The sequence below is a fragment of the Panthera tigris genome, chromosome A2 (assembly GCF_018350195.1).
Source record: "Panthera tigris isolate Pti1 chromosome A2, P.tigris_Pti1_mat1.1, whole genome shotgun sequence".
Taxonomy (NCBI): domain Eukaryota; kingdom Metazoa; phylum Chordata; class Mammalia; order Carnivora; family Felidae; genus Panthera; species Panthera tigris.
In genome coordinates, this window is record NC_056661.1 from 56477627 (window position 1) to 56493383 (window position 15757).

Here is a 15757-nt window from a genome sequence, read left to right on the forward strand (position 1 = left end):
GTGACTCTCCGATGGTGTGGCCTGGGCTCACTCACTGAGCTGGATCATCTGTATCCACAGGGCTGGGAGGTCCAAGATGGCCTCACATGTCTGGCCGTTGGTGCCCTTGCCTGGGGTCCCTCAATCTCCCTCTCCCCGTCCATATGCCCCCCCCCCCCGCCATGCTCCACCAGGCTGGACTGGCTTCCTCAGATGGCATTCTCAGGGCAGGGTTCCAGGAAAGCAAAGGTGCAAGGTCTAGAGCCTCTTGAGACCAAGGCTTGGGAAATGGCACAGGGTCACTTCTGCCATATCCATTGACCACAGCCAGTCACAAGGGCCAGCCAAGATTCAAGGGGATGAAGAACAGACTTCACCTCTGGATAGGAGGAAGGGCGAAGCCACATTGCAGACAGATGTCCCATGGGTGGGAGCAATCTGAAGGCATTCTATCACTTCCTTCTTCCTCCCAGGGTAGGGGAGCCCCAAAGTTTCCACGGGCATCCAGAAGAGCCTTTCTGAAGTTCTCCTAAGCCTCTGGCAGAGGATGCATCTTTGGGGAAAAGCTACACCCACCTTCTTCTTGGCATCTCCAACCCCCCTTTTTAACAGCTGTAATGAGGTATATTCTATATCATAAAATGCACCCATTTCGAGTGTAGAGTCCAATGGTTTTTGGTAACTTTACCAAGGGATGAAACCATCCATCTCCCTAATAAGAGCCTTCGTGCACATTTACAATGAATCTCTGTTCCCAGCCCCAGGCCCAGGCAACCAGTAATCTACCTCTGCCTCTAAAAACTTGCCTTTTCTGGATATTTCATATAATCGGAGTCATATATTACATGGTTTGGCTTTGTGACTGGCCTCTGTCACTTAGCATGTTTTTGAGGCTCATTCATGCTGTAGCATGAATCAATACTTCATTCCTTTTTGTGTCTAAATATGTTCCATTGTGTGATAGACCACATTTTGTCTATCCGTTCATCCGTTCATGGAAATTCAGGCCGAACACTTAGACATTTATGAAAAATGCTGCCATGAACATTCCCCTAAAAATCTCTGCGTCATCAGATACGTTCATTTCTCTTGGGTAGACACTTGGAGTAAAATAGCTGGGTCGTGTGGTAGTGGTGTGGGGAACAAAAGCAAAAGAAAAAATAAATAAATTTCCTTACAACTTACAGCACATTGGCAAGTCCTTGAGACAGGCAGGGTGACCTTCCTCTAGAAGATCAGATGCTTCGACATTAATATTTTGCTAAGAAAAAGAGGCAATCTTTGCTTAACATTATCTCGCCCCTCCAAGATCCTGTGAGTCTCCTTTAACATATAAAAATTCCTTTGGAGGGGCGCCTGGGTGGCTCAGTCGGTTAAGCGTCCGACTTCAGCTCGGGTCACGATCTCACGGTCCGTGAGTTCGAGCCCCGCGTCGGGCTCTGGGCTGATGATGGCCCAGAGCCTGGAGCCTGCTTCCGACTCTGTGTCTCCCTCTCTCTCTGACCCTCCCCCGTTCATGCTCTGTCTCTCTCTGTCTCAAAAATAAATAAACGTTAAAAAAAAAATTAAAAAAATAAATAAATAAAAATTCCTTTGGAAACTTCCTTTATCTCTACCCCTCCCAGATATATGTTAGCAATCATCCTCCAAGCATATGGCCCACTGATACACATCCGAAGGTCTCATGACCGAGGTTTTACTAGACAGTAGCAAATGACCTTTTCCTAACAACAGTTAGTCCTTCAAGATCCTGGAAACCTTGCTTCCAAGTTCCTTAGAGTCTTATGCTATCCCTGACTTGAATGTGTATAATCAGTCACTCCTCACAACCCCAGTGCAGCTCTTTCTGCCCACAGGTCCTGTCCCTGAGCTTTAACAAGACCACCTTTTACACCGAAGATGTCTCAAGAATTCTTTCTTGACTGCCTGCTCCAAACCCCAACATCTCCACATCAGTAGTTTCATGTTTCTCTCTTTGAGAAATTGCCAAACCGTTTTCCAAAGTGGCTGCGCCATTTCACATTCCCGCCATCATAGGATGAGGGTTCCTGTTCCTCCCCATCTTCCAGAAACCATTTATTGCCGTCTAACTTACTACAGCCATTCTCATGAGTATGGAATAGTATCTCGTCGTGGTTTTATTTTGTATTTCACCAATGACTAATGATATTCAGATCTTTTCGTGGACTTATTGGTCATCCATGATCCTCTTTGGTAAAATGTCTGTTCCTGTCTTTCGCCCACTTTTTGATTGGATTATCTTACTGAGTTGTAGGAGTTCTCTGTAAAGTCAGAACATAAGTCCTTTAATTGCAGGGCCTATGTTCTGCAAATACTTCCTCCTGGTCTCCTGCTGGTCCTTTTATTTTCTTAACGGTGTCTTTACCATTGCAGTTTGAAATGCAAAAGTTTTGTATTTTGATTAGGTCCAATTTACCAATTTTTTTGTTTTTGTTTTTGGATCATGCATTTGTTGTGTCTAAGAAAACTTGCCTAGCTCAGTCCGATTTTTAATAGAGAGAAGAGTAAAACTTGGAGTCTGAACGCTAAGCAAATCCACGACCAAGACTCCCGAAAATATAAAAGGTTTGTCACAGAAAATGATGGCTCCCAGACATTCCCAGACATGCCAGGGGGCTGTACAGAATGACAAAACGTTTCTGAAAAACAGTTCGACAATATCAGGAGCTTATAAAATAAATGTCCAAACTCCTTGGCACGGTAGTAAATCACTCAGGATGGAGAGTCAACAGTTTACGGTGTTGTTTTGATGGAGAAAAACCACAAACCACCTTGATGTGCATCGCTGGGGGATGAGGAAACACCTCGCAGCTCCCAAGAGGCAACAAGAAGCCGTCTCAAGAACATTTGCAAAGGAATATTAATGACGGCAAAGCTGTTGAGGAAGTATGGCTGATGTGCAAGGAAAGATCCCAGCAAGAGCATTTCAACTGTGTTTCTCTAGGTTGAGTTTAATGAGGTACAATTCACATCCTGTAAAACTCATCCTTGTAAGTGCTTTGACAGATGTACACAGTCCCATAACAACCACCCCAGTGGAGTTCTTTCAATGCATGGAAAACGCCTGGAAATAAATACATCAGAAGTGTCTATGGTCCCCGCTTACGGGGGTGACTTTTGCTGTTTAGCATTTTTCGGGGCTGTTGAAAGGCACTTTAAACAATATACTGTTTGAAATGGCTCAAACAACAGTGAACTGACTTCAGAAAATCATCTCTTTGCGGGGGCCTCGGCTCTCCCCCACGCAGACAAACACCCATCCCCCAGCTCAGACAAAAGAGCACAGGAGACCTTTGAGTTTGCTCACTCCGAACCTTAAACAAAAACCTTGTGGGTCCAACCGGAATGATTTCAGAGGCGCCTGGTAACCCTGCCCCACAGACAGACAGGCCTGACAGCGCACCATTATAAACCCCGACTTCCCTGGCCCCTGCTGAACGGCGGGGGGCAGAGGCCCAGGCAACGCTCCATGGCAAGATATTTAAAGGCTTTCTTTTCAGCGTTGACCGGCCAGGGGAACGTTACTGTTCAAAGGATTCCCTCACCAAGAGCAGTCCCCAGCTGCAGGGACAGGGGGTAGGGGTGAGCGCTGTGGTCTGGCTGGGCGTGCCAGCTCTCAGCACCCCCATGAAATCAAATCCCATTCGACTGCAGAAGTGCGACCCAGAAGTCCAGAGCCAAGATCCAGAGTCCTGTCTTACACAGCAAACCCGCAGACCAGGGGGCTCCGGGCCCAGAAGCTTCTGCGGCCCAGCTGATCCAGTCAACTACCAACATTTGGAGTCTCACGGACTCCAACACCAGTGCATCAAAGGACACCGAATCCCCCACACACACCCCCACCCCCGTGCCAGCTAGAGGCACTCTTCCCATTCGATGCAGTGACTTCACATGTTCGGTCAAAGCAGCATTATTAGTCCCTACTCTGTGCCAGGCCCCTGCTGGGACTGCAGGGCATCAGGTTCTCAGACCTCCTGCGAGGCCCACAAATAAATAACAATGTGGTGTAATAGCTGCCTTAAAAAAAAATACACATAAAAAACACACATAGCATTTGTAGGCAAAGAAACTATGTGGCAGGTGACACACGATGCCATACCCAGGGTGGGGACCAGGGAGGCAGCCGGGATGGAAGTTGGAGACCCTCTCTCCTTTCGGCGTGCCTGACACCGTTCCAGGGCAACAGACAAGTGCTGCTACCCTCATGGCTGACGGACAGTTTCGGACAGGGAGACAGACACCACACACAGGCAAGACAGCCTGTCAGAGGTGCAGGGTGCATTCGATGTCACCAGAGGCCTCCCTGAGGAGGTGATGTTGGAGCAAAGGCCTTGGAGGTGAGGGGGCTGTAAACAGCTGGCGGAAGCAGATGCAAATACCCTGAGGTCAGAAGAACTGAGAGGAGGTTGGGGAGCAAGTCCATAGTAATGGCTGAGGAATGTGACTCTAGGGATCCAGGGAGGACTTAGCCTCTAGTCCCTGTGAGAGGGAAAGAATTAGGGGGTCGTGAGCAGAGGAGGGGTCCTCTGGCTATGGAACAGACTGTAGGAGTCCAAGGGCAGTTCTTGGGGGAGTCTGTTGCAATAATACAGGTCGGAGACCCTGGGGGTTTGGCCCAGGGTGGTACCAGTGGAGGGGGCTGAGGGAGTCGGATTCGGGATGTCTTCTGAGGGTACAGCACTGGACGGCCCGACGGTCTAGAGGCTGGGCATGAGCACAGAGAAGAACAGAAGATGGCAGGGACTTGCTGAGGAAGGCTGGGGGCACCTCGAACTGACATGGAAGCTGCAGGAGGCCGGGATTGAGACCGGTCGTATCACTTAACCCATCAAGAAACAGGAAAACACTGCCAGTAGGAAGGTAAATGGTGCAGCCATTGTGAAAACCAGTTGGGCAATTCCTCAAAAATTAAACATAAAACTACCATTCAGTGGGGCGCCTGGGTGGCTCTGTCGGTTAGAGCAGCCAACTCTTGATTTCAGCTCCGGTCACGATCTCATGGTTGGGAGATAGAGCCCCACGTTGGGCTCTGTGCTGACAGCATGAAGCCTGCTTGGGATTCTCTCTCTCTCTCTCTCTCTCTCTCGCTCTCTCGCTCTCTCGCTCTCGCTCTCTCTCTGCTCCTCCCCTGCTGGTGCTCTCTCTCTCTCTCAAAAATAAATAAAATGAACATTAAAAAAAAAGCCATCTAAGCAGCCTTCCCACCCCGGGTCTACACAACAAGAGGAATGAAAACATGCCCACGTGAATGTTCACAGCAGCACTATTTGGAATAGACAAAAGGTGGGGACAACCCAAATGTCCATCAACTGATGAGCGGATAAGCAAAAACGTGATCTACCCACACAATGGGATATCACTCATCCGTAGAAAGGAAGAAAGTACTGATACATGCTACAATGTGGGTGAACCTGGAAAACATTATTGTTAATGTTTTCAAAAAGGAGGCTGTCACACACTGTATGATTCCTTTTACATGCAATGTCCAGAAGAGACAAATCTATAGACACAGAAAGTGGTGGCTGCTGAGCAGTGGAGGTTGGGGGTGGAAGGTGGAGACGTACTGAATGAGTTAAGTAGTACAAAGGCTTTTGGGAAACAGGGGATGAAAACGTTCTGAAGTTAGACTGTGATGGTTATACACTCTACAAATGCACTAAAAGCATTTACTTATACCATTAAGTGGGTGAATTTTATGGCATGTAAATGGTAAATAAGTAAATAAGGTATGTCCTCCCTGGAAAGAAAGAAAGAAAGAAAGAAAGAAAGAAAGAAAGAAAGAAAGAAAGAAAGAAAGAAAGAAAGAAAGAAAGAAAGAAAGAAAGAAAGAAAGAGGAAAGCAGGAAGGAGGAAGGAAGCAAAGAAAGAAGGAAGGAAGGAAGGAAGGAAGGAAGGAAGGAAGGAGGGAAGGAAGGAAGAAAAAAGAAAAAAAGGAAGGGAGGGAGGGAGAAGTCATCTTGTCAAAAAGAGAAATGCTATAGCAAAGGCTAAATATCTTTGATCCTCAGAAATAACCACTAAATCAGTTTTGAATCCTCCCATCTCTCTCTATGCATATATACATGTCTTTACAGAAAATATTTACTACCCTGCTGTGTGGTTTTGTTGTTATTGTTACATGTAAGTCTTAACATTGTACATAACAGGTTTCAACTTGCCTTGCTCACTCCTTTTTTGGTGATTCATCGAGGCTGATGGGTACTAGGTTGTCTCTAGTTTCTCAATATTATAAACAATGATGCAGTGAACATCCTGTGCACATGTATTTTTCTAAGGTAGGAGCCAAGAAGTGAAACTGATGTAACACTTTTTGTCAAAATGTTATTACTTTTATAGTTTAAAAAAAATATGTCCAAAATGGTTGGGGAGAAGCATCTAAGTCCTTCCTTTGGGCAAAATCTTCAAGAATGGGCAGGAGTTTACCAAATAAACTGCTGACTCTGGGATACTGCCGAAGAGGAGACAGAATTTTAGCGCTTTTTCAAATTCCAGGATTTAGCATTTAAATTCCTAGAGTTATACACAAGCCCACATTCTGCCCATCTTAAAGCCAGGGACAGTTGAATAAAGTCTGCTCCAACATGGCTGGACAACCAGTCCCAGTGCCGGTAACAGGTGCATGACATCTCTCTGGTGAAAAAGAAAGGAAAAGCAACCTAGGTCTCCCCGAGAGGGTGGTTTTCCTTTCACCTGCCAAAAACGTGTTGTAAGGCACGAGAGAAAGTGTTGGCCAAACAACCTACCAGCATAACCCCAGCTCAGAGGTGGAACTCAGGTCGCCCCGCCAACTCACTACCCACAGGCACACAGGTGAGGGCTGGAAAAATACCTTGCTTTCCCCGCCTCCCCCCCCCCTCACCAAACACACACGCAGCTTAGAGAGCGAAGGTCTGTCCATCTCAGATCGACTTCTTACCGGCGCGATGCCGCTAAAGCGGTCCATTCACTCCTCCAACCTGCCTCTCCTCGGCTCTAATTACACGTGAGGCTCCCCGCACCGCCTGCCGTGGAGCGACGTGTGAGTTTAAGACCCCAGTATCTGAACATACGGGGAGAGGGGCTTCTCTGCACCGGCGCGGGGAGAGGACGGTTGGAGCCAGCTCGTGGGGCTATCCTCGGAAGACTTTCCTTTCGGAGGAGAAGGGGTGGAGTGACACGTGGGCTTGGGGGGCACGCCCCCAGCCACAGGACCTGGCTGCCACCGTCCCGTCCCGCTCGGGCTTCCTATCCTGCGCCCACGCCTCGCGCCTGTCCCCGGGCAAACTCTGAGCCCAGGGCGGGTGGGGCCGAGGGTGAGGGAGTCGAAAGCCCACAGAGCCAGGAGTGGGAGGGGAAGACGAGACGCCAGGAACGCCCCCGGAGTGATGAGGGGAGGAGAGCGCGGGGGCCACCCGGAGAAGCGAGACAGAGAGAGGGACCCGGCCCCCTACCCCAGTCCCCTCCAAGCCAACCGGGGAAACACAGACGACCCGCCAAGCCGGCGCAGCTGCGGGACACGGCCCCCCGCGCCGCTCCAACCAGACCGCGACCGCTAAGCCTAAGCCCCTCCTTCCGAGGAACTCCGGAGCCGCCCCTGGAAGCGGCGGGGCGGAGGCACCGGAGAAGCGACTCTCGGCGGCGAAGGAGCCGAACGGCGCGGGCCGGGAGGCCGGCATGGAAGGCGCGGCGGGTGACCCGTACCGGCGACCCGCGCGGCGCACCCAGTGGCTGTTGAGCGCCCTGGCGCACCACTACGGGCTGGACCGCGGCGTGGAGAACGAGATCGTGGTGCTGGCCACCGGCCTGGACCAGTACCTGCAGGAGGTCTTCCACCACCTGGACTGCCGCGGCGCCGGCCGCCTGCCCCGCGCCGACTTCCGCGCGCTCTGCGCCGTGCTGGGGCTGCGCGCCGAGGGGGCCGCCGCCGGGGAGGCCTCCGGGGATGCGGCCTCCCGAGACGCGAACCCGGGGGATGCGGCCGCCGGGGACGCGGCCGCCGGGGTGGCCACCGACGGGGACGCAGATGCCGAAGAGGAGGCGCGCCTGGCGCTGCGCGCGGAGCCGCCCGAGCTCACCTTCCGCCAGTTCCACGCGCGCCTCTGCGGCTACTTCGGCACGCGCGCGGGGCCCCGGCTGCCCCGCGGCGCTCTCAGCGAGCACATCGAGACGCAGATCCGCCTGCGCCGCCCGCGCCGCCGCCGCCGCCGCACCCCCCACACGCCGGGCCCGGACGGCGGCCCCGACTGCCCCGACGGCGGCCGGGACGGCGAGCGCCTGGCGCGGTTGGAGGAGGAGAACGGCAGCCTGCGCGAGTTGGTGGAGGACCTGCGGGCCGCGCTGCAGAGCAGTGACGCGCGCTGCCTAGCGCTGCAGGTGCGCGCCGGCGCGGAGGGAGGGGGGCGGCAACGACTGGATGGGGGCGGGGGTCGTTCGAACAGCCGGGACCGGGCACAGGAAGTGGAACAGGGGAGAGAGGGCAGCCCCACCCCACTCCAGGTCGCTGGCATCCTGTCCCTCTCCCGCCCCACTCCAGCCCTCCTCTTCTCCTCCCCCGTGCCACCTCCAGAACCGCTGTCACACCCAGATCACCAGCCCACCCCATCTCCCCACCCTCACTGTCCCTTCTTGCCTCTTCTAACCCAGTAGTTGCATTCGCCCCGGAAATCTGGACCGGCTCACACATTCAGTCATTAAACAGGCATCTTGAGCTCTCCGTGGTAGCAGGCTATGGGGGTGCGGGGAGAGGTTAGGAGATAAGGGGTGAAAGAGGCCCTGTCCCCACCCCACCCCACCCCCCCTTAAGCAGCTCATTGGATCATTCAGCAAATAGTGATGGGCCTCCCTCGGGGCCAGGGCCTGGTGTTCATCGGGTAGTCGCCGGCCACCAAACACCTGTGGGGGTCAGGCCTTCTCCGGGATATTGAGAAGGAAGCAGTGAGCAAGATATGGACCCAGCCCAAGCATCTGGGATTCAGTCAACAAACACTTCTGCACTGTGCCCAGCCCTGTGCCAAGGGCGACAGGGGTGGGAGGAGGAAAAGAGCAGCCCCAAGGAAGCCTAGGGCAGGAGGGAACTGACCCGTATTGGCCCTGCTCTGCACTCTGCCCAGACACCAGCCCTGAGTGGCAGAGGGGTGGCAGGGCGCTGCTTTGAGTGGCCGTAGCTATGGACGAGGCAAGGGCTGGCAGCCAGGGAGCACCAGAGAAGCAAAGGGTGGGAGTGCAGAGTAAGAGGGTCCAGGATCATTCACTCCAGGTATTTATTGAGCACCTACTGTGTGCCAGGCCTGGTTTAGGTGTCGGGGACACCGCAGTAAACAAGACAACAAAAGCCCATCGTCAAGAACAGTCTATTGACCAGACCTTGGGGAAGTCCGGAAACGCCTTTTTGTTCCTCGAGTCTAGGGATCGGAGGCGCCACGGAAGGTCGAGTGCCACCAATGCAGGCAATCGGCAGGGAAGAGTCGTAAAGTTTGGGAATTAATTGGTACCGCGCCAAGATGAGAACATGGGTGTTGTGGCTCAGTTTCCATCACCCAGGAAAAGGGGGGCTGATCAGAGCTCCTGTCTCATTAGGTTTATTGCGAGGAATGAACCGAGTTCAGAGCAGCCCGGGAGCGGGAGGCAGTGCGCGCAACAAACGTGCACGGTCGGTGCTCCTGGGGGCGCGGGAATGGTGAGCGCAGCGAGGCGCTCACGGCTGTCCCCGCGGCCCTGTCCCCCGCAGGTCGGCCTCTGGAAGAGCCAGGCGGGCGCGCAGGAGGCGGGGCGCGTTGGGCCCGAGGTGGCGGCGCGGGAGCTGCGGCAGGCGCGGGGCGCCCTGGCGGTGGCCGAGGCCCGCGCGGGGCGGCTGCGCCAGGGCCAGGTCGAGGTTCGGCGACGCGCCGAGGAGGCCCGGGAGGCGGTGCTGCGCAGCCTGGGCCGCGTGCGCGAGCTCGAAGCGCTGGCGAGACAGGTGCCCGGCCTGCAGCGCTGGGTGCGGCGGCTGGAGGGCGAGCTGCGGCGCTACAGGTGAGCCGGGGGGGTGCGGCCCCGGTGCCCCAAGTCAGCTCCGGGTGTCCCAGACCACGGGCGTGTATCCTCCCCGCACGCACGCTGGTGCTCGCGTTCCCGTTTGTTCGTTTCGTGTATCCCTCCGCTCCGTCGGCCGTTCTTCCCTTTCCTCCGACGTTCATCCACTCCATCGCTTGCCACCCACCCGACCACTCCTGTGCGTGTTCACCCACAAAGGCCTTCCATTTGCCCATGAGTGGGTCGCAACAGGATAGAGTTATTCGTATCCGTTCTTTGATCAACCCAGTGATGATGATGATGGTGGTGGTGGTGGTGGTGATAGCTAACAGTTGCTGAGTCCTTAACGTGCACCAGACGCTGAGCCAAGCACTTTAGTGGCCTGACTGAATCCTCACGGCAGCCCCGTCACTTGGTACCATTTCATCCCCGTTCGGCAGATGAGGAAACAGATGTACAACGATCCCTTGTGCCAACTCCACCAGGCAGGAAGCCAGGCTTGGGACCAAGTTTAAATCCCAGCAGGGCCTCTGCCAGATGTGCGACCTTGGGCAAGTCACTGACCCCTCTTGGAGCTTCTGTTTCCCCTTTGGTAGAACAGAGTGGAGTCCCTGCCTGCCAGAGTGGCTGTGAAGAGGGCGCGAGGTCCTGCCTGCCACGGGGCAGGCGCTCAGTGAGCAGCCCCCTCTCCATTTTGAATCCCAAGGCACACCTGCCTGCCTGCCTGCCTTCCACATTTACTGAGCACTGACTCTGTACAGAGGCTACACCAGGTACCAGGAATGTGACTGGGGGCAAGACAGCCCCAAGTCCCTGCCCTGAGCAGCCACTACCAAGCATGTGAGATCATGTGATGAGATGTAGGGCAGCCGGCTGGATGAATGCTGTGGGGGAAGAGCTGGGCTCAGCCAGCACCTGAAGTGACCCTTGAGCTGCTGAGAGCTGAGAATAGGATGTTACTTGGCAAGGTGGGCCAGGGAGAGGGACAGGGGAAAGGGGGGGGGGGGAGGGTTAGAAAATGGGAATCATGTGGGCAAAGCCCTGAGGCAAGGGGAACTGTGGCACATTCCAGAAACTAAAAGGAGGCCAGAGTGGCTGGAGCGGCAGGCCGAGGCCAGGCCTTCCAGGGCCTGGAAGGGTGTGTCAGGGGCTTTAATCTTTCCCCCAAAGAGAGCATGAAAGACTTCAGCAAGAGGGGGACAGGAACAGATTTGCATTTCAAAAAAAGTGGCCCTGGCTGCAGTTGTGACAAAGAGATGGGAGGAGGGAAGAGCAAGAGCCTGTGGGGAGCCCACAGAGGGGCTGTTGTCATCTTCCAGCCCGAAGGGAAAGTGGCCTGGCCTAGGCTGGTGGGCAAGGCGACCAGAAGGGGAGGCTTTGAACCTAGCCCCTCAGAGGAGGGACCTCCTCCTTCACTTCTGAGGTGCTCCCAGCTGGAAGATGAGAAGACACAATGTGGAGAGAGGCCTCCGTGAGGAGGCCCACCCCGGGGCCAGCCTCCTGCAGCTCCAAATGTTTGGGTAGTCACTTCCTGTTTGCATAGCTGATCGACCAAAGAGCAGAGCTGGTTGGCTTGGGGCCTGTGTCCAGCCTTAGAACTTTCTCCAAGAGGAGAAATGAAGGGGCCCTTCTTTGTTTCACCCTAAAGTAACTCACTGTCTCCCACAGCATGACTACAGAAGCCACTACAAACATTGGGATAGCCCTTTGTGCTAGAAAAGGTGGATTTGTATCCAGGGCGCCACTTAACCCTCACAAGAACTGTGCCAAGGTAGAGGTTTTATCCCCAGTTTACAGATTGTGGGGAGTGAGGCTCTGAGAAGTGAAGTAACATACCCAAGGTCACACAGCCAGAACATGGAAAAGTAAGGTCAGCCTGCCCCTACCACCTGTGTTCTTTCTTCCTCCCTTCCTTCCTTCCTTCCTTCCTCCCTCCCTCCCTATTTTCTTTCTTTCTTTCTTTCTTCTTTCTTTCTTTCTTTCTTTCTTTCTTTCTTTCTTTCCCACTTTACCTTTTCATGTGTGTGTGGACTCACAGTTACAAGATGGCTGCCACACCTCCAGGCCTCACGTCTGTGTCCAGGCATCAGAAGAAGGATGGGCAATGCTGAGGGTGGGGAGGATTTTCTTCAAGTGAGCTTTGCCTTTGTTTCCAGGGAGAGACACCCCTTCCCCACCAGAACGTGCATCTCCATGTCCTGGGCCAGCATCATGTCACATGGCTGCTCTTATCTACATACTGAGGCCCCAAACAAAACTGGGTTCTCTTGGTGAGGAGAAAGAGTGACACTGTGCTCAGGTCGCGGTGATTAGGAGATGGCTCTGTCACTCGCTCCCCTGCCCCTGTAACAACATGCCCCCTAAACCATGCCCAGCCCCAGGAGGCAGACCTCCTCTGCCCATTTTCTACGATCAGAGTTTGTGGGTGACTTGCCCCAAAGCTCTCCTTCTTTGAAGAAAGGAAAGGGCGGGGGGGGGGGGGGGGTGGAAGAGCCAAGGACATGCGTTGAGCATCACGTGTGTACCAGGCATGATGCAAGGCACTTTCCCCATGTTAGTACAAATGAGCCCCTCAACTGGCCTCAGAGAAAGGTATTATTATTATCTCCACTTGCTGGATGAGAAAACCAAGGCCAGACAAGCCAGGATCCAAGCCCCAGCCCGAACAGCACAAAGCCACCTACCCCAGGCCAGTCTGGCAACTTCCACAAGTCCTCCTGGAGTCTCCCCGTGCCCCCCACCCCCGAAACACCTGAAGGAATGTCACAGCCTGCAGAGGAGCTGTGGGCTACAGTGTCACCTCTGTTTTCGCATGATAAGTGTCAGGAACTCAGGTGTCCCTCTGTGACCAGACGCATGGAGCCTGCGGTAGGGTCCGAAGGAACTTGGTGGGTTGAAGAGGCCTCACACCCCAAAGACTAGAGCCTGTCGTGCCCTCTTAAGTGACATCGCTCTGGAATGCCTCCAGGTGTTCTGCAGATGTATCTTTGGGGAGAAAAAGCACAGTGACTGAAATCCCTGCTGGGAATGACAGCTTGAAGCCATGTGGTTAGAATGAATGACACTTTTCCAGCACTGTGGCAGGAAGCGACACACTCTGACCTTCTCATAACCTCTGAGGTTGGTATCTGAGCCACCTTTTCTCACACGAGGAAATAGACCCCTGGAGCGGGGGTGGCCTCCTAACGAAACCTTGGCTGTTCCAGGGCCCTGGTGAGTTTCCCGACTCCGAGTAGATGTCCTTTCCCCTTCCGTGCCGTCGCCCTAAAACGATATCTCAGTGACTCCCTTTCTCATTCCCTGGGCTTCCATTTACTTCTTTTTCGTCCCCCTCTGTCCTTGTGTTGTGGATGCCATCCTGCCCGTCATGTCTTTCCCAAATGTCCTTCTTTTCCAATCTCTTTGGGATCGCTGCAACCGCTCAGCTTTCCCTGGTGTTTTACCTCTCTGCCCTTTCCGTACTGATGGCAAGGTCCTCGGTGTGCCTCGTGATGGCCAACTGCGAGCCCATCTTTGGCAGAAGCCATGATCCTGGAGAACCCACCCATCCCCAGGGCTGTGGCGTTCCCGTCAGAGCTGTTCCCCGTCTGCCTCCCCCAGGGCCCGATTCCGGGCTGGCTTGTAACTTCATTTCTCAGCTTGAAGCTTCAGAACTACACAGGTCGGGAGAAATTGAGTCCATATATAGGGACAACATCCCAAGGCCAGTAAGAGGGGTTTTTCTCACCTCTGTTCATGGATGAGGCAGCCCCGGGCTGGCCCCTGGCTTCATGCAGGAGCCTCCTTGTATGAACTCCCCAGGCAAGCTCCTTCTTGTTTTTGACCTTGGCTCTGTACTCATTTAAATGGTTATATTTTATCCAGTTCTTCTGTGTATTGGTACATGGGAAGGGAACCTTGCACAGCACCTCAATTCACCACCCTGACCGGGAACCTAAGAGAACAGACAGTAAACATTTAAGCAATTGAGGATGTTCACATATTAGTTCCACGTTCTCTACGCACCTTCCATGGAGAAAGTGGATACGTCGGGTACACGGGAATGACACAGACGTGTCTGCTGCCCCCAGAGGCTCCTCTGGGGCCTGGGGGGAGCAGGCCATGAACACCCATGTTAGGATACAAATGGGCTGTGTGCAGACAGGCCCCACGGAAGAACTTCTGGTTTCACAGCTGTGGGAGTGAGTCCCAGATCATATGGAAGCATTCCAGGAATCAAAGGGGTCTTCGGGCCTCTTGGAACGAGACAAAAACTCAGGGGCTCACCGGACCCAGCCCAGTCTGCCAAGGAGGATTACCTGCTCCATCACAGCCACATCAGCCTCTGGGCTCCTGCTTCCCACAGCTGGACACACCACCTCATCTCAGGCGAGAGACTCGGCTTCTTCAAATCCCCGAAAACAGTCCCCCCTCCCAACACATTTTTGAGCAGCGTAGACCTTACTGATGACGGGAGGGAGGAGAGATGACATTACAGCGATCATTTTTTATGAACATTTGCCATCCCGAGTCATCAAATGTCATTTAACCCCACATCCAACCAGGGTTTTCACTGTTACTTCTCCCAATCTACACCCAGCCTCTCTCCACCCTTCTCTTCTCTGTTTTCTTTCTTCCCATCAGCCACCTCTCTTAGATGAATGCCTGGAAGCCTGACTCTAACTGACTTGGGTTAAAACAGTGGCTTCTGGGAAAGTCGCGGCAGACCAGCTTCAGGCATGGCTAGATCAAGGTACTCAAACAATGTCACCAGAATATAGAAGCTCTGCCTCTCTCTCAGGCAAGTTCTCTCTCCTGGTAGCCTTTGGGGCACTTACCTCCTCAAAGCTCTAAGTCCAATAGAAAGATCATCTCTCGTCTGAGACATCCCAGTGAAGTCCTGGAACTGGAAATCATTGAACCAACTTGGAAACATATTCATCCCTGAACCCATCAGTGGGGGTGGGGAGCGGGAGGTAGAGGAGGGCCAAGAAGATTTGATGTTCTGATTGGCCAAAGCTTAGTCACATACCCACTGCTGGAGCCACAGCCAGCCCCATCGGACTGTGGGACTGAGCCCCTCCCAGGACAATTAAGGAGGAACATATCCCACATGTGTTAAAAAACACGTATCCCCCACCCATGCCTCTCTCTGGAGCCTGCAGCCCAAATCCCCCTTCTTGTCTTGAAAAATAGGCCAACTCTGGCAGCCGGAGACTCCCCGGACAGTGGAGGCCCCGGGGAGGAAGGCTGGTTTAGCTGCAGAACAGACTTGTCTCAAGGTTGGCTTTTCCAGGGTGCTGAATGCTTTGGGTGGTTAGGGGCATTCCGCCCTCGCCATCCTGTGCCTGTTCAGGCGCTTCAGAACTTGCTCGGAGAGTGGGCAAAAAGGGTCATAATAACTGGTCTCCAACACTACGTGTTGGCATTTCTGTAGCCGGGCACCCAGCCCAGTGCTCGCAGTAAGATGGTGAATGAATGGACGCGTGAGCGTATGGATGGATGCGACCTCAGACGTGTCTTGGTGAGAAGGGCGCGGGCACAGGGGACTCCAGCACAGGGTCAGCCCTGGGTGAGTGGTCCAGTGGGTAGATCCTGCTTCAAGGCGGGTGGTGCTCCTGGATGAACTGCCCTTGACTCAGTGACCGTGGGTTTCTGGCATCTCCACCTTGAAGCCTGCCTGCCCCTGCTCTGCGCTGAGCCTGGGGCCAGTACCTCTGGGCAGGGGCTGAGCTGAAACTTACAGAAAAGAAGACAGAAAGCTCAGCTCAGCTGGAGCAGGGAGGAG

General features: G+C 53.9%; 2 protein-coding genes across 6 annotated transcripts in view; one reads left to right on the forward strand and one right to left on the reverse strand.

Moving 5' to 3' along the window:
* CFAP92 (cilia and flagella associated protein 92 (putative)) overlaps positions 1-7445 on the reverse strand; it is an 82434-nt gene extending 74989 nt beyond the window's left edge. For 2 of the 5 annotated variants that reach the window (XR_006214993.1, XM_042979626.1), the window contains exon 1: positions 6917-7445. Coding sequence is in view for 4 of the 5 variants with exons in the window: in XM_042979626.1 (XP_042835560.1) it covers positions 6917-6943 (27 nt within the window). In the remaining variant the exon portion in view is untranslated. The remainder of the gene's footprint in view (positions 1-6916) is intronic. The other 3 variants (XM_042979623.1, XM_042979624.1, XM_042979625.1) reach the window with 3 other exon arrangements.
* The window catches only part of EFCC1 (EF-hand and coiled-coil domain containing 1), a 41750-nt gene continuing 33370 nt past the window's right edge, over positions 7378-15757 (forward strand). Inside the window, exons 1-2 of the mRNA XM_042979629.1 lie at positions 7378-8352; positions 9707-9990. Coding sequence (XP_042835563.1) covers positions 7654-8352; positions 9707-9990 — 983 coding nt within the window. The 5' untranslated portion in view covers positions 7378-7653. The remainder of the gene's footprint in view (positions 8353-9706; positions 9991-15757) is intronic.